Genomic DNA, 27983 nt, shown 5'->3' on the forward strand with positions numbered 1-27983 from the left:
TTTAGGACTGCAACCTTTGTGATATATTACTCAGAATGCCAACTTTTTAGGTGCCGGGAAGGCCTCCTCTGCCTTTATGAGTTGCTAGATAAGTAGAAATTGTACCGTTCACAATACTAATGTTTATAAAGAAGCCAATGAAGCAGCCCATGATTTATGTTCTCCAAGAGCCACTGCATGCGACAGAAGAGAATTAGGTATTCTCTTGAATCCTGTGGTGCAGGCACTCTGGGATGGCAAACTGTTTTGTTCTGTCCCTGCCTCATGGAATGATAGGCAAAGCCTGGGCAGTGCCTTCTCTTGAACATTTTTTGAGCTATTAGCATTGTGATTTATTTTCGTACCACTAAATTGTGGTATAGCACTATGCACTAAGCCAATAGGCATAGGCAGCCAAGCTTCTAAAGTGCATACTGAAGTAAAATCAAGGTATGACATTTTTTGTTGCTCAGGTGTCTACCAACCAGCCCTACTAACTCTGAGCACAATGCACAGGGCATACAGTAGTTATGTGGCTCTGTTGGTTGACAGTGATTGTAAATGTGGCTCTCTGTGAGCCGTGGAGTTAGTACCACTACCCTACGCTAATGTTTACTGCATTATGTCTGAATCCTTTAGTAATTCTAGTGACCCACCATTTTCCAGCTTTTTAAAAGTAGAAATAAATTCAGAATTACCTGTATCTGGAACTTTACTTTTTACAGCAAGTTCACCATAGAATTTGTTAAAGATTTCTCCAACTTTCATGTCTTCCATCACACAAGCTGACCGTACATTCTGAAGCAGCTAGAAAGATATTAGTAATAACCATATGGGGGAGGCAATTTTAAAAGGCAGAACAAGATAAGGACACCTTATTTTCTCTCTAGCTAAGTGTCAGCCTTTACAGACTATTGGATAAAGTTCAAGATGCCAGGAATATGTATTGAGCCAACTGAAAGTTGTAATTAGAGGTGCTGCCATTTATGTGTTACTGTTATATATTCTCTTCCCAAAGGCCGTATTCTTCCTAGTAGCCATTTACTTTAAGACACACTTCATCGTGCATTAAACATACTATTGCAATATTCCTATTACAATAATCTTTGTCTATTTCTACATATAAAAATGTAAAATTAGATGCTCCCAGAAACAAGAATAAAGTTGCAATTTGACATATTGCCACCATTTCTGTGTTGCATATTCCCTCCTGAAGGTAGATCTTTCTACCATGAATGTCACTGACTTAAAGATTAATTTACAATTACAAATAACGTTGTTGTTGTTCAGTCGCACAGTCGAGTCCAACTCTTCGCGACCCCATGGACCAGATCACGCCAGGCCTTCCTGTCTTCCGCAGTCCTCTGAAGTTTGCTCAATTTCATGTTCATTGCATCTATTACACTGTCTAACCATCTCATCCTTTGCCGTCCCCGTCTTCTTTGACCTTCAATATTTCCCAGGATCAGGGTCTTCTCCGGTGAGTGCTTCCTTCTCATTTGGTGGCCAAAGTATTTGAGCTTCAGTTTCATGATCTGGCCTTCCAGGGAACAGTCAGGGTTGATTTCTTTTAGGATTGACTGATTGGATCTTCTTGCAGTCCAAGGGACTCTCAAGAGTCTTCTCCAGCACCATAGTTCAAAAGAATCTATTCTTCGGCGCTCGGCCTTCCTTATAGTCCAACTCTCGCAACCATACATGACTACTGGGAATACTAATGTAATATTCCTATTACAATGAACTTTGAGTATCATTTTACATAGCCCTACAGTGCAATCCTCAACCAAGTTATACCCTTCTAAATTCACTGAAATATATGTGCTCAGAAGGGTGGCACTGACAGATATTCTCATAAACAAGAACTGTAATACAAAGTTTGCTGCCTTGAGTTCTCTTTTGGAGAAAGGAAGGCTAAAATTTCTTAAATAAATAAATACCTTAATCAGTAGCTCTAGGGCTGGGATTCTGCATTTTGCCGATTTATCCTTTGTATAAACAATAATGCATGTTCGCTGCATGTCAAAAGACAATAAACAAATCAGTAAATGATGTGCCACATTTGCAGTGCAATAACTCGCACCAATGGTTCCATTTCAGCATTTTACTTAAAATGCCAGTCTTTTTATACAAAAAAGTAACAGAAGTCCTTTAAAACAAAATGTCCTGTTTCCCTCAATTGCTCTTGTAAAACACCAAAAATGTAAAGAACTTTTCAAAGTACCCTAAGCAAAAACTGGGTGTGTTAACAGTAATGTTAGATTCATACTGAGAAAGACCTCTGCCCAAGATTCTAGAGTACTGCTGCTAGACAGGGTTGATAATACAGCCACAGGCAAGTCATTCTGTCTATTACTTGCAGTAACTTAACTGTGACAGTGTTACAGTGAACAGGAGAGTAAGTACCTCATTCTTCCTGTTCTTCCACAACTCCATCCCAAATACAACTTACACATCTTTGTTACCCAGGAAATACGAAAGCTTCAGCTACATGGACAATTTGTGCGTATCCCAGGAAAAGGAAATAAGAAAAATTGCATTTTGAACATGATGGCACTGCTGAAGAACAGGAGGAATAAAAACAATTTGTGCAGGCATTTAATTCAGCAAAACAATTTCTAACAAGAATGCATTGCAGAACTGATCAGGACTTAAAACAACTCCAGATCAGAGCACTAGCACAGTGATTTTCAATGTAGGTATTATTATAAGGAAAAAGTAGATGTACTACTAAGAGAACAGCAAAAAAAGATTTAACATTATATAAGAGAAAAAATTACATATAAAAGCTAGTAGTTTTACTTTACCTACCTTTACATCATGTGCATAAAGGTGAATTTTCTCCCCAATCTTTTCCAGAAAAGCACAAAGAAACTTTAATATTTCTTCTCTGCATTCACGAAACTGAAAATAGACAGCATTAAAAGCCAATGAGGCAGCCAAATATGAGCAATTAATAAGGACTTAAATTGACTTTGCAAATGGGTTACTTGCTCAAAAAATGTTTTACCAATCTAGGCATACCTATGTTAGTCCTTTGTGGTATAGGTTGGCCTGAAAGGAAAAAATAACCTCTCTCTTCCAATTTATTTATTTATTATTAAACTGTACTTACATCCCACCATTCTCACAGAGCCACAAGGCAGATTTGGGGAAAAAACAAAACAGAAGCACTTCTCCCCCTGGTAACCAGGAAGCAACTCTTTCCATCTGTGACTAGAGTCTATTTGCATACATGCTTTAAACGAAGATTAACTACTTACTTCTTCTGTGCTCAGTGATTTATGGATAAATGCAAGTAACCCATCCTCTTTAGAAAAGACCAGTGAAGTCTGTAAAGCTGTCGGAAGAGAAAGCAAAGGTTTAAAATGCATGCACCAAAACAAATTGTTTCTCTCCAAATGTATGATTCTCGAATACGTACTATACAGATAAAAATGTTACAAAGATGAGAACATCTAAAGACAATCAAATTATTCATTAATACTAGTTTACAGGCTTAGTTATACACAGCATCTGCTCATATCTATGTATCACACAAATGAAACAGAATCTCCTGATGGAGAAATGAAACATGTCCACAAAAGCACATTGTAGGGACAATGACCATCAAAGTTCTTTAATGTTTCAAACTAAAAGTATTTCTCCTTTGGTACAGAAATGCAACATTTGAAGCACATCAACTATAGATTTCTAGAAAATACCTTTCCCTTTAGGAAAGAATATCAATATACCTAACTTCAGAGGTATTCTGAGACATAATTCTGTCTATACATGTATTTCTCATGATAGAATACTGCTAGTTCCTTGAAGGACATTTCTGTCTGCAAGATGTGAACCAGACAGTCCATAAAATATAGCATTGTAACTATTACTCTGACAGTCATTGTCATGCTATGAGTATTGAATGTCATTGTCATGCTATGAGTACTGAATGTCCTCTGGCAAGTGCTAATGTTCACATATTTAACACTTACTTATTTTTACACAACTTTTATTCATTATTATATTCAGAAAAAAATTACACTTTCTCTAGTATCCTGAATTTATGATAAGTTTGCTTACAGTTCAACATTCAAACCCATCCTCTTGTTTATTTCTCTTTTCTAAACTGCCTTTCTACTTAATAGGCATCCAAGGTAGTTTGCATGACAGCTAGGAATGAGGGAAGCAATATGGATTTTCTTCATGAATTCTAAAAGCAAGCTGATTTCTTCTCTGTCAGCTTTTAACTGGCCCTCAACATATATTTCCAGAGCCTATTTGCTCTTTATCAGGTCATTTTTCAAGAGAGGTCCTTTGGTTATTTTACAGTCATGTTTTCCTGCATGCTTGGGGGATGTCTAGGCTTGTCTCCAGATGGCCTGGTTTTGCTGCTTTTATTATTAAATTGGTGCAGTAAACAGACAAAGAATTTACAACTGATTGATGCTAAAAACCTGACAGATCAGAAATAATAACAGCTATTAGCTGTTGTAGATTTTCCGGGTTGTATGGCCGTGGTCTTGGCATTGTAAGACCTGACGCTTCGCCAGTAACTGTGACTGGCATCCTCAGAGGTATAACACAGAAATGAGGATGCCAGTCACAGCTACTGGCGAAACGTCAGGTCCTACAATGCCAAGACCACGGCCATACAACCCGGAAAATCTACAGCAGCTAATGAACTCCGACCGTGAAAACCTTCAATAACAGCTATGATTACAATGATAAAATAGTAGCCCAACAAACAACACAAAATTTAAAGCAAATTATAAAGCCTAACAAGAACGACTTCACTATACACCAGAAAATGATTAGAGAATGTCACATGGTGAACCTCAAAGAAGAAAAGATATCAGAGTTGTGGCATGGGTTGGGGAGGGCTGTGGCTCACTGGCAGAGCATCTACTTAGCATGCAGAAGGTCTCAGATTCAATCCCCGGCATCTCCAGGTAAAAGGATCAGGTAGGAGATGATGTGAAAGACTGAGACCCCGGAAAGCCACGGATGGCCTGAATAGACAATAGTGACTATGATAGACCAAGGGTCTAATTCCGTATAAGGCAGCTTCATGTGTTCATTGCCACCCAAAATACCGGCTCCTTCTTTGGAGGTTTTCAAACAGAGGCTAGATGGCCATCTGACAGCAATGCTGATTCTGTGAACTTAGGCAGATCATGAGAGGGAGGGCAGGAAGGGTTGCATCAGTGCTTAGTTCTTGTGGCCCTTTCTTACACGCCCAGGGAAATGCTGATCGCCACATTGGGGTCAGGAAGCAACTTCTCTCCAGGCCAGTTTGGAGGTTTTTTGTCATCTTCTGGGTGTGGCACAGCAGTCACTGGGGGTGTGGGGGGAAGGTATTTGTGAATTTCCTGCATCGTGCAGGGGGTTGGACTAAATGACCCTGGAGATCCCTTCCAACTCTATGACTCTATAATCACTTATGAACTTCGTAAAAACCTAGAATAGGAAGTAGTACCTTCAACTGAGTCTTTAAAGGGCAATAATTGTTTTATTTATTAGAAACCTTTATTGTCCACCTTTCTTCCTTACGGAACTCAAGGCAGCTTACAGTATAAACAAACATCTGAATTGGCCTCCCCTGCTCCGCTCGACCCTGTCCATCCACTTGCCTCAGTACTTCACTATGTACAATTACACATAGGAGGAACCTTCTGAGTTTAGTTACTAATTGTACTACAGACAACCATCTACTGGTTAGTACAAATTGATGTTTTATACAGGTCTTAATTATGGTATTATGTTTAAATTATTGTTTTTATATGCAGTTGAAACCTACTCTGAGCCTGCTGTGTGGGGAACAGAGAGCTAGAAATCAAATCCCTTTTCTCCACTTGCTGGGGTCCAGTTCTGATTCTGAATTGGCCCTCTCCACACACCTAGGGACCGAGTTCCCAGCATGGAGCTCTAGGCACACATTAGATCTAAAGTCCTTGTGCCAGCCAGTAGATGTTGGTAACATCAAAATCAGCCCTGAGTTTAATAGCTTATTCTTTAAAAAAACCCACAGGATTACAGTCTAGGATGTAAACCCCATTGAACACAGTGGTATTTAATTCTGAATAGAAATGCTTATGATAAAACCTCACAATTGCAATCCTATGCATCCTTTCCTGGGAATAAGTCCTATTGAATTTAATGGCTTTTACTTCTAATTAAACAGGTATCCAATCAGACAGCATACCTGTAATGCTACGCAGGCTCACTTAACTTGGTGGGGCTTACTTCTGAGGGAACAAGCAGCTGCACTGTACCCCAGGTGGCAGTTCTCAAACCTACTGCAACTAAGACGTTAACAGGATCAGTCAAACACCTCAGAACTTTGTCAGACTCAATGCTTAAAACAGCATCTTTTTCTCTTTCTACCCCCCCCCCCCCCCGCTAACTTTTTTGTGCTTTATCTCCAGCATTTCTGGGAAGCTCAAAAGCTTGTTTCCTATTATGCCACATTTTAGCTGGCCCTAATAGAAAGGTGCTGCACTAGTGGGTTGTTGCTGTTTTCCAGGGAAGAATTGGAACATGTTTATTTATTTGCTTACATTGCTTATAGTCCACCTTTCTCACTGAGACACAGTGTAAATTAATACAATCAACAGGATGGGCCATCCAAGGACGATGGATCTACAAACTTTGGTCAGATGGCAATGAGTTCCGCAGTCAACAGCTGCAAACCCGTTTGCGAGAAGTACACATTATAACTTTAAAGTCTTTCCAATACGGTTACTTATCAAAACATAAGCGCGAATGATTACATCGAAGTTTCTAAATCACATCCTTGTGCCCTCAGGCTGCTCTAGAATGCGCCGTTTACGCACCACGAGCGACATCCCCGCTGCTGGTCACACACGTCTCCGCCATGGAACGGATCAGGCTGTGTCCATGAAGAGCGGCACTGGCAGGGTCTGGGCTCTGCAGGGTCCCGTGCAGTTGGAGCAGAAGACCCTGGAGACCCCCGCCGGCTACAGGTAAGGAGATCGCCATGATGCCTCCCGCCCTCGCCAGCAAGAACCGGGCACAGAGGCGCCCTTCAAATCAGCGTTGCGCGGGGCGGGACACAAGTGTCGTCAGAAGGCGGGGATAAGAAACCTTGGTGGGCGGGTTCTAACACGACGCAAGGAAGAAGAAGGCGATTGGATTAACAAGAGGAAAGGGCGTGTTGGACGAAACCATTGTCATCTAAAGGATAGATGCCGTTCTCCTGTCATAACCCGGACAGCTAAAACAAAGAACAAAAATTTTTGTGGTATTTTTAAACATTCCTTCAATATCAGTCTACTGAAATTGTTAATTGCCAGAGCTCCGCGTAGTCCTTTTTCCTTGTCTCCCCTTCCCACGCATGGTAATAGACTATTCCTCCTCGCGACTCTGCGGGTACGAAATCTGTCAAACGTGGGGGATACTATGAGTAGGGCGAGGGGGCAGCAATCGTTGAGGGAAAGTGCTTAAAGACAGCTGTCCGCCCGTAATACAGAACTGCATTGGTAGATAAAGATACACACGTTCTTCTACCACAATCATGCGCTCAAAATGCAGGTGGAAATTACTTTGCCACTCTTTTCCGGGCTGAATTGGTATCTCCCATGGTACGATTGGTGGGAAAGCCCGCGAACCTCGAGGTCATGTGATCCTTTGGCGCGGGATTTTTTCTTCTTTCGTTGAAGAAGAAAACAAATCGTGGTTGTTTGGTCGCGGCGGCGGGGTTAGATCCGTTCAGTGAAAACTGCTTATGTGCCTGTAGGTTATCGCGCGGGTCAGAAAAGAGTCTTGGATACTAGCTAAGCCGACGTATAGGGGCCGCTCACAGTCTCGTCTGTTTTTCTTCTCCCTTCAGCAGCCCCTGAGCCATGTCCTCGCCAGCGTCCACCCCGAGCCGCCGTAGCAGCAAGCGCCAAAGAGGGGGAACGAACCCACCTACGCGTAAGTAGTTCGCACTGTCTCTGGCCTCGTGATTCTGGCACCTTGTCCGTGCTGGCGCAGGCTTTGCTTGTATTTGGGAACGCAAAACCGTCTGGTCCCCCCCCCTCCCCCGGCCTAGGGACGCTAGGTTAGCGGTAACTAGGACCAGGGCATTCTCCCTGGCGGAGGTTCCTCAGGAGATCCGAGCTCTACGGGACCTCCAGCAGTTCCGTAGAGCTATTCTGCCAAGCGTTTCAATAAGAACTGACTGTGCTGGTGGTGTCGTACTAGCACTTTATCACAGGATGTATTAGCTGGGATTTTATGGTACTGTATTTATATGTGTAATTGTTGGTTTTAACTGCATGTTGGTGTTAAATGGCTTGTAAGCTGCCCTGAGCTGCTTCGGCGGGAGGGCGGGGTAGACATTTAATAAATAAAAAAAAATAATAAGTATTTCTTGTTCTGAAGGAAGTGTTGCTATTTCCAAATGTGGGAAGCTCACAGTAGGGGGGGAGATTGTATAGTATTATTTTTCCCCCTATCACTTAACAGCTTTTGAAAACATAAGTGAGAAAGCAAGAATAAAATATAAAGTGAAATTAACTGTAGGTATATGTTTTTATATCTGTTACTTTGTATGGGAAAAAGATGTCCCCTACCTATTTGAAATATGGAATACAAATGCATAGTGAGTACCTAACTCTAATTTTCTTACAGCTGTTGTTGAAGATGTACAATCCCCACCTTCACAGCGTCGTCGTACAGATGACTCTACATCCACAGGAGATTTGCAACCAATGCCAACTTCTCCACCAATTGATACACAAAGCCCAAATGTTCAAGATGCTGTTTTCTCCAGTCCACCACAATTCCAAAGTTCAGGTACATTTGGATTTGAACTGGATAAGCTATTAGTAGCAACAAAGTAAAGTTTATTTTGGCAAATAAAGTTTTTTCTGTTTTCATGTTGAGTTATGGAAGAAGTGTATGCCTAGGAAGAAAATATTGTCTGGGCTAAGTCTAAGCTTTCTAGTTCCAAAAGTTCCACAGGTGTACAACCTCCTGTGGTATTCGTTGTTTTCAGAATCATGGCAACTGTGGAAAATATTTGGATAGTGGAAAGATGAGGCACAAGGATCAGAAATCAAATGGGAAAATATGAGCACCTTCAACAATACTAGAGACCTTCATTGATAAGAATGAACAAAAATATATAATCAAATATACATATGAATTTAAATACCTTAATTGAGATTGAATCACACACTTATCTCTTCCACTGAAGTCAATGCAACATGGAAGTGCTTAACTTTGGGTGAGCCATGATAATAAATTGTGGAGACACACACACACACATATACATACATATACACACATGCAGTAGAAGCACCACTGCATGGTAATCTTCTTTGCATGACATCTAGTCATTTGATTCCACTGATACATCACAGACACGTGACAAAACTGGACCTTATAATCTGGCTCAACCCAAATGTACACTTGGGTGGTAAGCTACGCTATTGATGTAGTGTTCAAATAACTTCAAGTGGTCTAGATTCATGTCTTCAGTGATGCTCCATCAGTAGGCACTGGGAATCCTCCCCCATAATGTACAGTCCAGTTGAGAATCAATAGCTCAGTTCCATTAACTTATATGATTTAGGCTTGGTACTGATGTAATGTGAAAACCTGATATGAATTTAAAAGATCTTTTGGCTCACACTCATTCACTGAGATAAGCAGCTATTTCCAGATTTGCAGAAAGTGATAGTTTGCTATCCCATCTAAACCTGCCAAGTGGTTTTAGTTTACCTCATATATCAGGATTCTTACATGGGAACTTATTAGAATGCTGGCTTGCAGGACAAGGTCAAACCATGTGTGTTGGCGTGTTATTTTCTGTCTTGTATCAGACAAGCCTGTGTGTCACGTACATTACTTTAAAATAATTATCTCATTTTATTTGCAACAGTTCCAGTTGACTTTGATATTAGCTCACCACTGACCTATGGCACTCCCAGCTCTAGAGTGGAAGGAACCCCAAGGAGTGGTGTGCGAGGTACTCCAATTAGACAGAGGGCTGATCTTGGGTCCATCCGCAAAGCCAGGCAGGTGGATCTGCATTCTGATGTGGTATGTATTTCACATTTTATGGGTAACATCTATTTATTAATTCCCGAACAACATGGAGGTTGCATTAAGCATGACACCAGCTGCAGAGAGGGGGAAAGGAAACCTGTTTCCCTTAAGCAATACGAGAACAGAACAGCAGTAAAGACAACTAAACTGGAAAATGCCCCATTTTGTTAACCACATCAGTAATTAAAAGGAAAGAGTTTATCTTGAGATGTTCTTAAACATAAAACAGCACACTGTAAAATTAATATCTTCACAGGCATCTAATAATTGTGAAAATGTTTCTTCCCTATTTTGCTTACCAGAAGCAGCAAAACACATGAAGGAGCCAACTCACGGCTAGCTGATTTAATATATGGCAGGCCACATTTTTTGGAGCTGCGGTGGCTCAAGTGGTTAAGATGCTGAACTGCAGGCTGTGGAAGGTCGGTAGTTCAGCTGTTCGAGACCCAGGTGTGCCGCATGACGGAGTGAGCTCCCGTCTCTAGTTCCAGCTCCTGCCAACCTAGCAGTTCGAAAGCAAGAAATTGCAAGTAGATAAATAGGTACCACTTCGGTGGGAAGGTAACAGCGTTCCGTGTGCCTTGGTGTTTAGTCATGCCAGCCACATGACCACGGAAATGTCTTCGGACAGTGCTGGCTCTTCGGCTTTGAAACGGAGATGAGCACCGCAACCCTAGAGTCGGATTCGACTGGCTTTCAAGCAAGGGAACCTTTACTTTTACTAGGCCACATTTTTAGTTATAGATATAGACAAGAAGGGGGACCCGCAATACTCCTGGGGGGGGAGTATTCCCCACAGCTCCCAGTCTCCAGAAGCAGGACCTCTACAGGAGAAGAAAGCAGCAGCATGTGAACCCAGCAGGCAGACCCATGAGGCCCACCAAGGCTTCTCTCCCCCTCCAGTTTGGTGTAGTGGTTAAGTGCGCGGACTCTAATCTGGGAGAACCGGGTTTGATTCCCCACTCCTCCACTTGCACCTGCTGATGTGACCTTGGGTCAGTCACAAGCTCTGGCACAGCTGTCTTTGAAAAAGAGCAGTTTCTGTCAGAGTTCTCTCAGCCCCACCCACCTCACAGGGTGTCTGTTGTGGGGAGGGGAAGGGAAAAGGAGTTTGTAAGCCGCTCTGAGACTCCCAAGTGAAGGGCGGGGTATAAATCCAATCTCTTCTTCTACTTCTCCCCCCCGCAACGGCAGCAAGACAGTTGCCAGGGCGTTCTCTGCGCACGCACAGGGAATGCTCTTGTACTTTTGGGGGGATTTAAATATTCCCCGTATAGTTCTTTCAACTTTTTATATTTTTCTGCACACCTGGAGACTGCTCCAAGTGTGCAGGGAAATCTCTCTGCCCCCCAAGTGCCCCCGATGTGCAGATTTAGATATCCGCACGGTGGGGGCAATTTGGCTATTAGGTATATAGATAAGACCCTGACAGCTAATAGCTGTTCTAAGCAAGAACAAGTTTAAATATGTTCCCACAGTACTCTTTATTTATTGTTACTCCTCTGGGCTGATGGCTTGAGATTGTTGCAGGCAGTGCAGTAGTCTGCCTTGACAGGACTACAACAGTAATATTTAGGCTGGCCACCTGTGGCTGCTAAACCCTCTGGAGTGGAAGTCAAAGACTTCACAAATTTTAGTAAGCAAGTAAATGGGAGTGTTAGGAAAACTCCATATGAGCTTTTATTCAGCATGAACTTTGCAAATAGCTATGATGAAAAAATGGTTTTGTGATTCACATAAGGAAGGGTGTTCGTAGTGTTGTTTGTGTGTTCAAAGTAAGACTAGTGAAGGAAACAGACAGAATGCTGTATGTTGTCTGGGGCCTAAGGCAAGACACCTGTGGCAAATTTGGGGACTTTCCCCGATGATGCATAAGACCAGCAGGACCCATCCACCCTTACTCATACCTCAGGGAGCCCCTGCCAACTTGGCCAGAACTCCCAGGGCAGGACCCTGGACAGTAGGTAGCCACAGCAACTGGGCATGGGCCTCACCATCTCCGTTCTGGGCCCTAGAGCTTTGAGTGTCAGCTGATGATATCATCTCCCAGCTCCAGGACAGCAAAGGTGATGCCGGGGAAGAGAGTGAGCCTCAGAGGCCATCAGTCCAGCTGGCAGCCAGCAGAATCCCAACCATGATGCCCTGAGCAGGGCACAGGAAGGGCCCAGCCACATAAGAACTTGGGGGGGGATCCAGGCAGGGGAAGCCTGGCTGAAGGTCTCCTATGAACTAGCCAGTGAGAGAAAGAGGGAGGGCGAACGAGGATGGAGCAGGAGACTGGGGGGTGGGTGCTCCAACCCATGGCCCAAATAATGACTGGGGCCAGGGGGTGGGGCTGGGGCTGGGGCTAATTGGCAGGGATGGGGAGGAAGCATAGATGGTGACTCCACAACCAAGCCAGGGAGGAGGAGAAAGGAATGTGCTATACTTTGGAGGAACACTGCTCCAGGAAAGAGAGAAAGGACTTGGGTGGTGGAACCCTGTGCCCCCTGAGGCTTGGGGAGACCTCAGGGAAGTAAAGCAGTGCAACAGCTGAAGGCCAGGGAGCAGCACCGGTAGGAGAGGAGCCTCACATTTGTATTTTTCAGAACAAATGAAAATATGTTAATTGAAACCTCTGAAGACCTGAAAAGTAGTTTTGTTTGGGGGAGAATCACCCCTAACACTATAGACGCGTAGTACTTTTAATTTACGATTTGATACAATTAATGGAAAAAATAGCATAATGTACACTGCATTTTATGAAAACTGATAAGTTTTTTGAGCGGGGGCATAAAATAACCAAAAAGCCATTTCCTTGTTTAAGGTTGATCAGTTATGGAGTTGCAGAAGATTCAAAACATTTTTTAATTCTGTGAGTCAATTTAACACTACTTTGCAGCCTAAGGAATTGACAGACAAAACCTATGTTTACCCTGAAGTGTCACCACTGAGTTCAGCGGAATTTATTCTCCAATAAGTGAGCACAGTATTTAATATTGACATGTTATTCTTGTACTTAGCCTACAGTAGAAGACGCAGTTGTTAGTGAGCAGTCTCTTGGGCAGAAGCTTGTGATCTGGGGAACAGATGTCAATGTGGCCTCATGCAAAGAAAAATTCCAGGTCAGTGAGTGATGGTTACCACACTTGTGAAGATTTGTTTACTCTTACCTATTTATTATGCTTTTTTTAAAATCATGTTTCAAAGTGAGACACAGGATAAGATCCTGTTAGCTTTCCTATTCAATCTTTCCTGATTCCCCTCATTTCTGTTGCCAGGGGGGAGGGGTCTCATGATAACTAGCATAATTTTTTCAGTGGTCAGAAGCTGCTAGGATCCAACCCAGTATAATGGGTATGCAGAGAATAAACATGTGGTGACTTCTATGGAAATTTTTTGTACCCAAGATAGATTTGTTAGTGGTCGTGAAATAATTGTAGTACTTTCACTGGGTGACCTAGAATAATATAATTTATTGAGGAATCACTTTTGTCATGAAATTTGTAGAATTTTTAGCCTATCTTGATTCTGTTGGATAAACCTAAACACTAAATTAATTGTTGTTTCATTGTTCAGAGATTTCTCCAATGCTTTATTAATCCAACTGCTAAAGAAGATGAAGACATTGGTTTGGACCTCAATGAGCCTCTATACATGCAGCGACTAGAAGAGGTATACTACAGTAGTATTGTTTAAACCTGGTTTGTAGTCTTTAGATCTACTTGTTAATGTGTGATGCAATATTTTGCAGATAAACTTGGTTGGAGAGCCATTTCTGAATGTAAACTGTGACCATCTGAAATCATTTGATGAAAATCTTTATAGACAGCTGATATGTTATCCCCAGGTAAGAGGAACAGATATTTCAACTAGTCTCATTAACCTCAAAACTATAGAATTAACAAGACACTAGAATTAATGAGTCTTGTTTTATACCTGGTTTAAGGTCAGATGAAGACACTTAGGAAATGCTGCTGTCAAGGGGAATTGCATAGTTTCTGATAAGTAGTAATAGTTGCTGAGATGCGAACAGCTCCATTATGTGTACCCAAGGCATTTAAACTTCATTCCTTTGAAAAACAGGCAGTTGTCACCATGTCCTATTGCAGAGTGCTTTTGAAACTCCCCTTGGTTTCTATACAGTTTACGTTGCAGCACTGGGTGTTGCTGTTAAATACTGTTTGCAGCATGTGGAGTTAGTTGCTTTGGATATTTGCCAATATTTATTAAGTATCTACATTAAAAACAAAAGCTAGACCCCGCACAAGAATTAAAAAGCTAGTGGGTCCTGGCCACAGGCTTACAGTCCTAAAATTGTTTTTGGAAATTATTGCCAGTGCTGATCCCATCTAGCAGTCAAAATGTGGTTTATTGTGTGGTATGGGAGCAAGTACCGATAAATATCTGTCTACTTCATACAGGAAGTTATTCCAACATTTGATATGGCTGCTAATGAAATTTTTTTTGACCGGTACCCTGACTCAGTATTGGAGCATCAAATTCAAGTACGACCATACAATGCATTAAAAACCAGGAACATGAGGAGTCTGAATCCAGAAGGTAAGATGGTTTGAATGCAGTGTCTTTATATTAGAACAGAAAATATGATTTATTAGCTATATGTGATATAGAGGATTTGTAATTGGATTGCCAGATGTATAACTTTTCTGCAAAAAGTAGCTGTGGACTATAAATTGGGGCCATCGTTCTGGGGAAGGATTTTTTGTTCTGTTTTGTTAACTCTTCCAGTCCATATCCTGGCTGCTTGAAGCCCCCAGCAGGAAAGAAAGGGCACCAGTATTGGTATCTATTTTTCTGTAAACTTAAAGCAGCTAGGGAAGCTATTTTCAGTTTTTAAAAAACCTCTTCCCAGGCAACACAGCCTCAATCCATATCCCAACAGCCAGTTTTCTCAGTCATGGATTTCCAACATCATATACAGTTTGGCTTTTTGTTTCAGGCAAGTGAATGCTGGTAAAGTAGCCATGTTGAAAAGGAGGCCATGGCTCAGGGGTGTGGAACACACACTTCTTATGCAAAGCTCCCAGATTCTGTTCCTGGCATCTCTAGTTAAAAGGTCACAGGAGACAAATATTGGGGGAAATCTTGTATAGAGTGAGCTACATGGACCAATGGTCTGCCTTTGGTGTAAGGCAGTATTGAGGTTTGTCTGCTTGGACAGTATTTTGCACATTTATGAAGGACCAGTATGTCTGAGGTAGAAGACACAAACATATGTACAACCTCTCTACAGATGAAATTACTGCAAATCAAGTAGATTTATAACTCCTACTTAACGACATAATTCCATGATGCTTATTGCTTAATTCTAGTTCTTTCAAGAATTATTCCGTATATCTTGCATGAGGTATCAGGCAGTCATTATGCACTAATTGTTCTTTAGGTTCTACATTATTGATAACTATGTAAGAACCCTATATGTATTTTTTCCCTTTTGTACTCGACATAGATATTGACCAGCTTATCACTATAACTGGAATGGTGATCAGAAGCTCCCAGTTAATTCCAGAAATGCAAGAAGCATTCTTCAAATGCCAAGTCTGTGCTTTCACAACAAGAGTGGAAATTGACCGTGGCAGGATCACTGAGCCGTCAGTATGCAAGAACTGTAACACCTCACATAGTATGGCTTTGATTCACAATCGCTCTATGTTCTCAGATAAACAAATGGTATGTTGTGCCATGTGCTCACTATAAAGTTTTGGTATGCTTAATTTTAACAGCAAAATATTTTTGTAGACTAATCAGCCAGTTTTAGAAATGCTCGTTTAGATAGAGATAGCATAAGTTATCGAACTATCCTAACATACCTAGAAAGATAAATATACATAGATTCGTACAACATATTATGCTTATTTATTATATTGGATATACAAATGCTATAGAATATACTTTTTTAAAAATTATGTCTTTTTTTTCAATTACTGGATTCATTTCTTAAGGGCTGTCTCCCTCTCTTGTCTGCCTTGTTCACCTTCACCCCCTCTTCCTCCTTTCTTCACAATGCTTGAGCCCTTTCCTCATTGTCACACCATCACTTCTTTATGAGCCTTCATAATTTCTGTTTCTTAACAGCAAGTGAACAGGTTCATTAGAAAAGACCAAATTGCTTTTGCACTTTAAAAGTTAAAGGATCAACTGTTGAAGTGTACACAAGCTTTCCAGTCAAGAGCTCTTTGATTTTAGATAGATAAAATTGTAACAAGTTAGTTGAACAGATCAAAGTAATTTGATAGTATTGCATGAAGCTGCTGCAGATGAGCAGCACTATTAGTCCCTTTTCTCGAAACGGTTTTCTTGCCACCGAAGTCAGTGTAGCACTATTAGTCATAAGGCCAGGGATGCAGGTAGTAGTGGTGATTTTTGTAACTTCTCATTATAACAAAGCAGTACTGGCAACTAAAATTCCTAGAGCCATCTTTTTGCACTAATTGAAGTTTCCAAGCTTACCTAATTCCACTGTAACTTCCAGTCTCCTTATATGTAAGAGAAGAGCAGCTCTGTAAATCTAAGAGAGCTGTGCATCACTAGTTGTCTTATTGTATGTGTGTTTGTTTCCATAGCTAGGGAAATGCTGAGATACTCTAGGTTCTACTGAGCTCAGTGTGTTGATTGCTAGGGACAATGAACAAAACACTGTGAGCAGATCTTCTGCTGTCTAATGTGAGTGCTGGAGATCCTCAGCAATGGCTTAGGACAGAGAAGAGGAATCTACACTTCAAGCAGGTGCACACTTGCGAAGCTTAGGACGTGCTCTCAAAAACTAGGGGTAGATAATATGTAGCATGAAAAGTTTGCATTCTATATTTCTCACAGCTGTATGGTCCAATAAAATAAATACTGGTGCATTTTAACTAAATAACATTCTTATTTCAGATCAAATTGCAGGAGTCTCCAGAAGATATGCCAGCTGGCCAGACACCATACACTATTGTTCTTTTTGCTCACAATGATCTAGTTGATAAGGTTCAGCCTGGTGACAGAGTTAATGTTACAGGTAAGAGGAATGTTCGAACACTAGTGATTGCCTTACTTAAATAAACAAGTAAACTAGTCTGGGGTAGGGTGAGGGGTGGAGGAGTTACTGTTCATTTGCATTGTGAAGTAGCTTTCTGTTTCATGGAATCTACAGAGGTGGAGTATAGGGCAAGTACATAGTCTTCCATACGCATTTTCTTCAAGCATTACAAAGTCAGCATTTTGCCTCCTTCCCTTCTAGGGCTGCTGTCACTGCTCTGTAATACCCCATTTTTATGGACCACTGGAGAGTAACATTTAGGAAGAACAGATAATTTGCTTGCCTGGTGAATTTTTCTATATTATTTGCCTGACCCACCCAGTAGGTTGAGTTAAGTGGACCATGTTTGGCCTTGATTCAGCTTTTCCCCCCTAGCAAACTATAGACCATGCTTTATGCTGAGATACTAACCGCTGCCTGGAAGGAATATGTGGGAGGTGCCTCCTAGACCAGCCTTAGAAATCTTTCTTCTATAAATCAACTGCCTCCTAGTGAACAGAGAGGAGAGGACTGTTATCTGAATCATAGAATCACAAAGTTGGAAGGGGCTATACAGGCCATCTAGTCCAAGCCCTTGCTCAATGCAGAATCAGCCTAGAGCATTCCTGACAAGTGTTTGTTCAACCGCTGCTTAAAGACTGCCAGTGAGGGGGAGCTCATCCTCCTCTCTAGGTAGCTATTGAACTACTGTAAAAAAGGTTTTCCTAATATCCAGCCGGTACCTGCCTGCCTTTAATTTAAACCCATTATTGTGAATCCTATCCTCTGCTGCCAACAGGAACAGCAATCATGCCCCCCCTCAACCTCTTCTTCTCCAGACTGAACATTCCCAAGTCCCTTAACCTTTCCTCATAGAGCTTGGTCTCCAGGCCCCTGATCATCCTCGATGCTCTCCTCTACACCTGCTCTATTTGGGCCACATCCTTTTTGAAGTGAGGCCTCCAGAACTGCACACAATACTCCAGGTGCGGCCTGATCAACACAGTGTACGGCGGGACTATGACATCTTGTGATTTGGAAGTTATGTTTCTGTTGATAACACCCCAAGATCGCATTAGCCTTTTAGGTTGCTGCATCACACTGGCTGCTCATAACTTATGGTCCACCTGTACCCCAAGGTCTTGTTCACACACACTGCTACCCAAAAGTGTATCCCCCATCCAGTATGCGTGTTCCTCATTTTTGTTACCCAGATGGAGAACTCAGCACTTATCCTTGTTAAATTGTACCTTGTTCACATCTGCCCACTTTTTCAGTGTGTTCAGATCTCTTTGAATTCTATCTTCTAGTGTGTTCACTGCTCCTCCCAATTTGGTGTCATCTGCAAATTTCATGAGAAACCCCTTCACACCCTCATCCAGATAATTTTAAAAAATATTGAAAAGTATCAGCCCCAGAATCAAGCCCTGTGGCACCCCACTGAACACCTCACTCCATTTAGATGAAATGCCACTGACAACTACTCTTTGAGTGCAGTTCTCCAACCAGTTCTCTATCCACCTAACTATCCTAGAGTCCAGTCCACCGTCCTCTAGTTTACCCATTAAGAACATCATAGAGAACCCTGTCGAAAGCTTTACTGAAATCCAGGTAAACGACATCAACCGCATTCCCTCGATGCAGTAGGCTTGTCACTCGACCAAAGAAGGAAATGAGATTGGTCTGCCAGGACCTGTTGGGGACAAATCCGTGCTGACTTCCCCAGATCAGCAAGTTGTCCTTTAGATGATTGCAGATTGATCCCTTTAAAATCTGCTCCAGTATCTTCCCTAGGATAGAGGTAAGGTTGACTGGCCTATAGTTTCCTGGGTCATCCATCCTCCCTTTTTTGAAAATTGGGATAACATCTGCACTCCTTCAGTCTTGTGGCACATCCCCTGTCCTCCAAGAGGTCTGGAAGATGATGGACAAAGGCTCTGCAAGCTCTCTAGAAAGTAGGAGAAATCACCAAATAAGCAAATTCTCCAGTCTTTCCTAGTATTTGGTAACCATGCTAAATCATGTGTACAATTGTATTGTGGACAACCATATTTCAGAATTACATTTTATTATTTAATATATTTAGAAATTGTTAATTGACTGACTCTGTAGCCCACCCAAAATTTTTTAAAACTGGATATTGACATTTTGTGAAAAAGGGATATGTGATACCTCTCCGCAGTAATAATATGACTTTGTATTGAAATAGGTATCTACAGAGCAGTCCCTGTTCGTGTCATTCCAAGGATGAGCAACGTAAGATCCGTCTACAAAACCCACATTGATGTTATCCATTACTGCAAAACGGATTCAAAACGTTTGCATGGCATGGAAGATGAAACAGAACAGACAATGTTTACAGAAGAACGTGAAAAAATGCTTCAGGAGCTTTCTAGGAAACCAGATATTTATGACAGGCTTTCTTCAGCACTTGCTTCTAGTATTTATGAGCACGATGATATCAAAAAGGTAAACAGAACTTAAAATATCAAGGTTAGCTTGTTTGCCATATTAATGAACTACATCCAGTTCTTTGTCTTGGTTAAAACATAATACTATGAGCAGCTTTTGGCTTGCATGCTCCCTTCATGTATGGCATGCTCTAATTAGTTTTCCACTGACCAAAATGGGTGGCTTGCTGTGGAAGGGGTTGGACACAGAAGTAGAAGAGGAGTCATGGGAGTCGAAGACTCACGTGATTCTAAAGCCTGGTTTATTTTCACTGGGCCATGCTTCTGAGGTGGAGGCTATTATTGCTGAGAGGGACCATAGGACCCAACAGTTAGTCAACCATTCTCACCTTCACCCTCCAGAGGCTGACAGCTGAAGAGACGTTTCCCACTAACTGAAGCTCAGGACTGACATGCTGTTGGTCAGTGGAGAAGCTGTTCGGGGACTTTGGGGCCAGCCTGTCCTGGAGGAGTTTGCACTCCCCTGAAGGAGCAGGTTTATCATTTGGGGGCGCTACTGGATCCTGGCCTGCGGTTGGAGATTCAAGTCTCCTCCATGGCACATAGTACCTTTTATCAGCTCTGGTTGGTTCACTGTTCCCCAAAAGCATGATCCATCCAGGTTAAATTGCTGTAATGCATCATACACAGGATTGCCTTGGAAAATGGTTTGGAAACTTCAGTTGGTCCAAAACGCGGCATTCAGGCTACTGGTTACAGGGATTGTATCACCCCTGTGCTGAAAGATCTGTTACCTGGCACAATTCAAAGGGCTGATTCTTAACCCTGAAGACACTAAATGGCTTGGGGCCAGAGTATCTGAAGGGTCATCTGTGTCCGTTCCACCAGTTAAGATCTGCATCTCAAGCCCTGCTCTTTGTGCCCCTGCCTTCAGAGGTGAGGCAGGTGGAGACAAGAGACCAGACATTTTCCGTGGTGACACCTAGCCTTTGGGACACCCCCCCCCCTCCGAGGCCTGTGTAGTGCCTACGTTACTTTCTTTTAGGCACCAGGCTAAAACACATCTTTTTACCCAGGCTTTTAACAACTTTTTAAAAAAATCTTACCAACTTTTTACTGGTCTGCTTCTGTTTTATGAATTCTTCTTACTCTGTTTATGTTTTTACTATTGTGTTGATTTTAATTGTAAGCTACTTCAAGCAGGCCTCTGAAGAGGCAGCATAAAAACATCCTGAATAAATGACACCATCATCTTAACCAACTGATAGCACTAGATTTTCATTGGCCCCTAGCGCTTGCTGCAGTATTTGGTAGAGCACATTTGAATAGAACAGATGGCGCTATGGATCTTTCTTCAGTCATCAGAATACTGAGTAGGTTTCCCTAAAGGTTCAACAAATAGGCTGGTCAGGTGAACTATGGCAAGAGAAGCTTAGAACACAGGAAAGATAAAAAATTAAGTCATAACAAGGAGGCCAACCTGCTGGCATATTTCCAAAAGGGTCCTCTCCTCCTATATTTGACATGTACTAGATTACCCAAGTAGTGGTATTTTGTGACAAAAATTAACAAATAAAGATGCTTGGGAATAAGTCGAGCTGAAATAGTACCAATTCCTGTTGATATAAATGTGCAAGCTTTCAAGTTTCCCAATTAATTCATGTGCACCCAATTAAATTAGAATTGGCTTCATTTGGCATTAACTACTGGGCAGAAATGTGTTGGCAATTTCGTCTAGGAAGCCCAAATGAAATCATTGCTCTTTGCTCTTCTATCTCTTTTTGAACCTTGCTTTTTGTTTAATTTATATGACTGACATAAGCAAATTGCATCCTTGCTGCCTTAGGAACTTCTAATAAAATGAAGTGCTTTGTTACTAACAGATATACTTGCTTTGTTCAAATGCTCTTCATTAAATTTGTATGACTGACATAAACAAATTGCATCCTAGCTACCTTGGGAATTGAAGTGTTTTGTTACTAACATATATAGACTTGCTTTGTTCAAACGATAATATCTATCTGTGCTGTTACTTCTAAAGCTGCAGTGACTATAAAAAGTATTTGTCCAAGATTTGGTATTTTGAGGAGCAATAGTAAATGCTTGGTGTTAACTGAGAATCTAAAATGAGTTTTCAGATTTGGCAGTTAAGGCAGAAATCTACAGGTATGAATTCACTGACCTGTGAGTGTGGTACCAGCTAGACATGCCTGCAGCCACATGGGAGTTGTTTTTCTGTGAGATACTGCTGAATCTAGTTGAATATGCCAGAGGACTGCATCTTCTCACATAATGAGTTTCTCCCACACTTTTGTTGGTATGGCTGTATCAGCAGAAACCATATCTTGCATGTTCATATATGCATAAACTGTCTGACCTCCCACTTTAGAAAACAAATCTGTAGTCATTGAAAGTCTTGGTTTTTCAGGGCATTCTTCTTCAGTTGTTTGGAGGATCAAGAAAGGATTTCAGTCACACTGGAAGAGGAAACTTTCGTGCTGAGATCAACATTCTGCTTTGTGGCGATCCTGGCACAAGCAAGTCACAGTTGCTTCAGTATGTCTATAACTTGGTTCCAAGAGGGCAGTACACATCTGGGAAAGGCTCTAGTGCTGTTGGTCTTACAGCATATGTGATGAAAGATCCTGAAACACGACAGTTGGTTTTACAGACAGGAGCCTTGGTTCTAAGTGACAATGGCATTTGCTGTATTGATGAGTTTGATAAAATGAATGAAAGTACAAGGTCAGTGCTTCATGAAGTCATGGAACAGCAAACACTTTCTATTGCTAAGGTAAAGGTTTTACCTTAAACATGCTTATTTGTATAGTGCTATTAATGGGCATATCTGCAATAACTAAGCTAGAATCTATGAAATAGTTCTGAGATTGATCTGAACATATGCCTACAAAAGGATTAAGAATTGGTTCACTTAAACACATAATTAAAAAGGAGAATTGAGTCCCACAGAACTATTTTTTTTAATTGATTGTTAGCTGCCTTGGGGGTTGACTGTCAATGGAAAGATGGAATAGAAATGTTTTATAAATAGCATTGATACTCATTGCTGAAGCTCACAGCTGAAATGATATTCAAATCTTTCCTTCTCACCAGGCTGGAATTATTTGCCAACTGAATGCTCGTACCTCCATCCTGGCAGCTGCTAATCCTATAGAGTCTCAGTGGAATCCAAAGAAGACTACTATTGAAAACATCCAGCTTCCCCATACATTGTTATCTAGGTATATCTTGAGTTATATTTTGTTGCTGTATATTCTGTCTGCATAGAATGAGTTCATTTCCTCCTTTCAGGTAACTTGTCATCGTGGTTTTTGGAACAGTAATGCTAGAAGCTTATTTTGTATACTGTGGTTTTTGGAACAGTAATGCTAGAAGCTGTTTTGTTATCCTCTAAAACATTAGAAGCTCTTATTTTGTATACATCTGTAGGATGTATTTGTTTTGTATTGATTTTTGAGGTCAATGGGGAGTTCTTTGGATACTCCATAGAAATCTACTAGTTTTAAACTTACAGTCTCAGATTGGTCACTGCACTCCAGGCTACAAATTGTGGAGTGGGAATGTAATGTGAAATGAAACACAGTCCTTTTCCTCCATAGTAAGGAGAGGAGTTTGCTTTCCAGAAATACGACGACAACAAAAAACCCTGTCAAATATAGCTACTTGACTGACCTTGTGGGAGTGCTGATTTCTGACTATTTCATCTAATTCTACAAGTAAACGTTTTAATTTCGGAAAAATTAAACTGTCTTCTTCAACAGATTTGATCTCATTTTCCTGATGCTGGACCCTCGAGATGAAGCATATGATAGACGTTTGGCTCATCACTTGGTTGCCTTGTATTATCAAACTGAAGAGCAGGTGGAAGAGGAGTACATGGATATGGCAGTTTTGAGGGATTATATTGCTTATGCTCGTAGATATGTCAATCCAAGACTGAGTGAAGAAGCAAGTCAGGCTCTTATTGAGGTAAGAGCATGTTAACATTTTTTTCAATCCAACACCTTTATGGAATAAATAGTTTTAGTGGTCGCATTCTTTTTAAATTCCTTTTAAAAGCAGTCATTACCCTACTGTAGTTTTTAATAGATTGAAATTGGACTGTGTACTTTAATAGTATCAGTAAAATGTACTGTGTTTATTACTGGTCATATTGTAGAATCAGATATAGGAAGCCCTGCCTTTGGCAAAATGTCAAGACACATGCTTTTTCTTTAGAGTAAGGTACAAAGCCTTTGTGGGCATCTATTCATTTAAGTCAGGCCTTGACAATTCAGGGTACCAGTGTCACCTGAACTTTACTTTTGGCACCTAGAGCTCTGCTGAGTCTAAACAAGTAAACTGTGACAGAGTTTAAGAGGCGGAGGAGGGAAAGGGGGAGTTAGCTAGGGTTGCCAGGCCATAGAGTTTCTGGCAGTTCCTAGAGCTATCCTATATCACTTCTGGAGAAAACACAGATGTAGGAGTGCACAGGATAGTGACTTTTTCATTGTTTTTCTCCCAGCAGCAGGCCTGTAATCAGCCCTTAAAAGAAATGCTCTGCAAAACTTCTAGCACAGAGCTAATTTGTTGCTAGGGTATGAGCTGTGTTGCAAACATAACTCAATCTTCTTGCTCTCCTAGCCTGCTTAGCAGCAGCAGCAACACACAAAATAACAAATTTTGCATTTGGGAACTTTTGCTCTCTCCAGCAGCAGCCAGGCAGGCAGGTAGCTGTTTTTGGTGGGTTGGACAAAGGTAAGACACTTTTCCACCAAGCATGGGAGGGGCAGAGAAATCTGGCCTGGAAAGGAAGCAAGAGTCTTTTAGTCTTCATGCCAACTTTCAGTGGCATTAGAATTATTCAAAGCATGAAGAATATATTTTGAGTAGTTTTATGTTCAGGTTCAGTGGCATTGGAATTATTCGAAGCACGAAGAGTATATTTTGAGTAGTTTTATGTTCAGGCTTGATATACTAATTTTGTACACAGGATTATGCTCCAGATTTACAGAATCACTGAAGTGGGAGGCTCCCATTTGAAATCTGTACACCCTCCTGCAAAGGACCCCAGAAAGGAAGCAAGAGTCTTTTAGTCTTCATGCCAACTTTCAGTGGCATTAGAATTATTCAAAGCATGAAGAATATATTTTGAGTAGTTTTATGTTCAGGGTTGATGTACTAATTATATACACAGGATTATGCTCCAGATTTACAGAATCACTGAAGTGGGAGGCTCCCATTTGAAATCTGTACACCCTCCTGCAAAGGACCCCATAATTGAGTTGAAAAGAGAGCAATTCTTGAGTATTTATTTCCTTTATTTCCATTCTAATTACACAGGAGTCTAGAGATAGTGGTTGGACTGCCTTACAGCACTAGCTTAAACAAAAGAGGCTTGAATTTGCAAAAGCTTATGCTGCAACACTTGCCTTTTAGATGCCATAGGCTTCTTGTTTTTATCAGAACAAAACGTTGCCATCCCACTACCCATTAGTTAGGCCCACTTTGTCTACATTCAGGTGAATAAATGGTGAGGGTTTTATTACACAGAGAATAGTCAGTGTGCATGATGCCTTACAGAGCACAAGAAGGCAAGCATCCTGCCCTAAGGAGTTTACAGTCTGAGACAAGGAAGATGAGAAAAAGAGGGGAGGGAAAACAGGGGTGAGGAAAAACTGGAGAAGAATGTATGTTCATTCCAATGACATGTTCAACGGCTTCGTTTTTGTAGAGGAGGGGAATTAAGGAGTTGTGCAAAAGTTTTCACATTATTCCTGGACTTTGCCTCTTCAGGCAAACACCCTCACATGAGGAAAATAGTTTGCTCCCCATCTGAAAGAAGATGAGGAAGCAGCAGCTCTATACCTTATTCAGGAAGGCATTCCAGAGCTTTGCACCAACTCCAGTAAAGGGCCTGATCTTCATAACTAACTGATCATCTTACCTCTTAGAGTGAGGCCTGACCTGCTGAATTTAGGGTCACCACCTGGTGTAGAGAAAAATGTCCTACCCCAATAATAGTGGCTTAATGTGTAGAACTGGACTGTTGAAGCTCTTGTAGCATGGAGGTAAATAATATCACCTGATAAATAATGTCCCATTAATCCTTTATGAAAAGGACAGGACATTTTTCTCCAGGCCAGTCAGCATCTCCATTCATAACTTGCAACATTTAACTTGCTTAATATGACAGAAAAATCTGTTTTGTACAGGTAAGTCTGGATTCAATTTTTGGGCTGACTCCTGGGTTCAGAGAAAAATAGGCAAGGCCTGATTTAAGTGGTATCTTCATATTTAATGGCCCTTGTAAATGCTGTATGTATGTAAAGATATGCTTTTTTCTTTTTCTCCATATAAGGCATATGTAGATATGAGGAAGATTGGAAGTGGCAGAGGAATGGTTTCTGCATATCCTCGACAGCTGGAATCTTTGATACGTCTGGCAGAAGCTCATGCTAAAGTGCGCTTTTCTAACAAGGTGGAAACAATAGATGTGGAAGAAGCCAAACGTCTTCATCGTGAGGCCCTAAAGCAGTCTGCTACTGATCCAAGAACTGGAATAGTGGACATATCCATTCTCACAACAGGTCCATAGCTAAGAATGAATTAACCTGTGGGATTTTTTTCATTTGCATGCTGTTGAAATAATGCTGACCCTGATCAGTTAGTCCCGTGTTGGTTAATACAGTAATCTGAGAGAAGAGTTTTATTTATAGCTCTGGCAGTTTTAAAGTTTGTAGTTTATGACTTTTTCATCACTTGGAAAATAAGAATTCAGGCTTGTTCTCTATTTGTTTTTCAAGGCATGAGTGCCACTGCCCGTAAACGCAAAGAAGAACTGGCTCAGGCTTTAAAGAAACTTATTCAGACTAAGGGTAAAACCCCAGCTTTAAGATACCAACAGCTTTTTGATGATCTACGTGCACAATCTGAAACAGTAAGTTCTCAGTTCTATTCTTGTGTTTGCTTCCACATGGTCCAAAATAATCAGGTATTGCCTCATAATTTAAAATAAATTAGTGTCATAGAAATCAATTCCAGAGGGATAGCTGTTTAAGGAAAAGATGATGACAACTTCAATATGTACAAATATATTATGATGCATGAAGTGGTCTCCTAGGTTGGTATAGAGGAAAAGCTTTACAGAATGGAGAGAAAAAAGCTATGCAGTGCTGGAGTAAGCAACAGACTTAGTTCATTTCTATGCAGAGAGCAGAAATTATTTCATAATACAGTGAGTGGGTGCAACCACGCCTGGTTTAATGGTGACTGTAGGAAATTGGCAAAGCATGCAAAATGATAAACACTGAATGAGGCAATTACTTTATGCTGTGAGTTATCACCAGTACTTTTTAAAGTTCAGCTTTTTTACCTCAAGGTAACTCTTCTCACATAGACTTGTCTGATATGGAGCCCCTGTGCATGTCTACCATGGAACCCAACATGGCAGAGTGTATTAATTTTCTTAGCCCATCTTTACCACTGAAACTCAAGGCCTGTTCTGGAGTACACTCTGTTTATGTGGGGTATTGATCCAGCCAAGTGCATTTTACTGTTGCCCTACTTAAACTGAGCAGGCAATATAAAATGTGCCCAATTTCTGACAACTGCACACTGTAGGGGGAGACTTGAGAGTTGGATCCAGATTGAAGTTTTCCTGCCCTCCCTCCCTCTGAACTTCATGACATGCTGCTCTTGAGTGACAGGAGATCCAGAGGAATGACATCAGCAGGGGAGTCTCTCAGGATGGGAGAAATTTTCAGATTAGCCTGGCTCAAGCCCCTGTGGTGACAGTCAAGCTGTCATTCAGGGAAGCTTGTCTGCCACTACAGCTCTCTTTGGGGAATACCTGATAAACTTCATAGACTGAGTATGATTCAAGAATCAAAATGTAGTAGTCTGATTAATGCACTAACTCGGTGGCTTCACATGAACTTTCCTGTGAAAATGTTATCTTGATGCATGATGATTCTGAAAAGGAGAACTTATAAGATGGAGCAATGCTTAAGGTTTGTTTTTTATCATGCATAGTATCCATTTCAATTTTCTTTCTTTCAGGCTGTCACTAAAGAAATGTTTGAAGAAGCACTTCATGCATTGGCCGACGATGACTTCTTAACTGTCACTGGGAAGACTGTTAGGTTGCTATAAATACATCTTCACAATAATAGGATTGTAAAACTTGTTTCTTTCTATAACAAATTTAGTGCTTGAGTGACTTAAGTATACTATGCAGTGTTAGAGTGGCACTGGTCAGTAGGCTACCAGTATCAACAATGAAATTTTTTGTCAGCATTAGTTTTCAAAGTCTGTTGATTTCTTTCAGCACAGGAGGTTATCACTAAAGGATGGCTTTTTTTTCGCTTACAGCTCTATATTAATACCAAACTGTAAAAATATGGGCAACATCTTGACTTGTAATCTTACATTCATATTGATTTTGGCTTAGCACTTCTTCCACATGTTATGAAACGCTTGTCAAAATTTTGTCATTTGTAATAAAATCTAATTTACTGATTTGTGTTCTTATGCATTTCAAAAATTTGAACAAG

General features: G+C 41.1%; 2 protein-coding genes across 3 annotated transcripts in view; one reads left to right on the plus strand and one right to left on the minus strand.

The window, feature by feature from the left end:
• PRKDC (protein kinase, DNA-activated, catalytic polypeptide) overlaps positions 1-6960 on the minus strand; it is a 141213-nt gene extending 134253 nt beyond the window's left edge. The window contains exons 1-5 of the mRNA XM_015425442.1: positions 6795-6960; positions 3240-3316; positions 2788-2880; positions 1917-1991; positions 678-786 (exon numbers count right to left, since the gene is read on the minus strand). Coding sequence (XP_015280928.1) covers positions 678-786; positions 1917-1991; positions 2788-2880; positions 3240-3316; positions 6795-6960 — 520 coding nt within the window. The remainder of the gene's footprint in view (positions 1-677; positions 787-1916; positions 1992-2787; positions 2881-3239; positions 3317-6794) is intronic.
• Positions 6961-7367: 407 nt separating this feature from the next.
• Positions 7368-27884, plus strand: MCM4 (minichromosome maintenance complex component 4). Of its 2 annotated transcripts, none has more exons than XM_015425447.1 (17): positions 7368-7562; positions 7811-7896; positions 8596-8760; positions 9851-10011; positions 13020-13121; positions 13576-13671; positions 13751-13846; positions 14421-14559; positions 15470-15690; positions 16897-17017; positions 19227-19486; positions 21857-22222; positions 22543-22670; positions 23211-23418; positions 25790-26018; positions 26235-26368; positions 27490-27884. In XM_015425447.1, the coding sequence occupies exons 2-17, from the start codon at positions 7824-7826 to the stop codon at positions 27580-27582; spliced, it is 2592 nt and encodes an 863-aa protein (XP_015280933.1). In that variant the 5' UTR covers positions 7368-7562; positions 7811-7823; the 3' UTR covers positions 27583-27884. The 2 variants fall into 2 exon arrangements, with proteins under 2 accessions (XP_015280933.1, XP_015280931.1); XM_015425445.1 differs by lacking the exon at positions 7368-7562 and adding an exon at positions 7580-7713.
• The last annotated feature ends 99 nt before the right edge of the window (positions 27885-27983 follow it).

This window comes from Gekko japonicus, unplaced genomic scaffold, assembly GCF_001447785.1.
Source record: "Gekko japonicus isolate JY-2015 unplaced genomic scaffold, Gekko_japonicus_V1.1 scaffold337, whole genome shotgun sequence".
NCBI classification, from domain to species: domain Eukaryota; kingdom Metazoa; phylum Chordata; class Lepidosauria; order Squamata; family Gekkonidae; genus Gekko; species Gekko japonicus.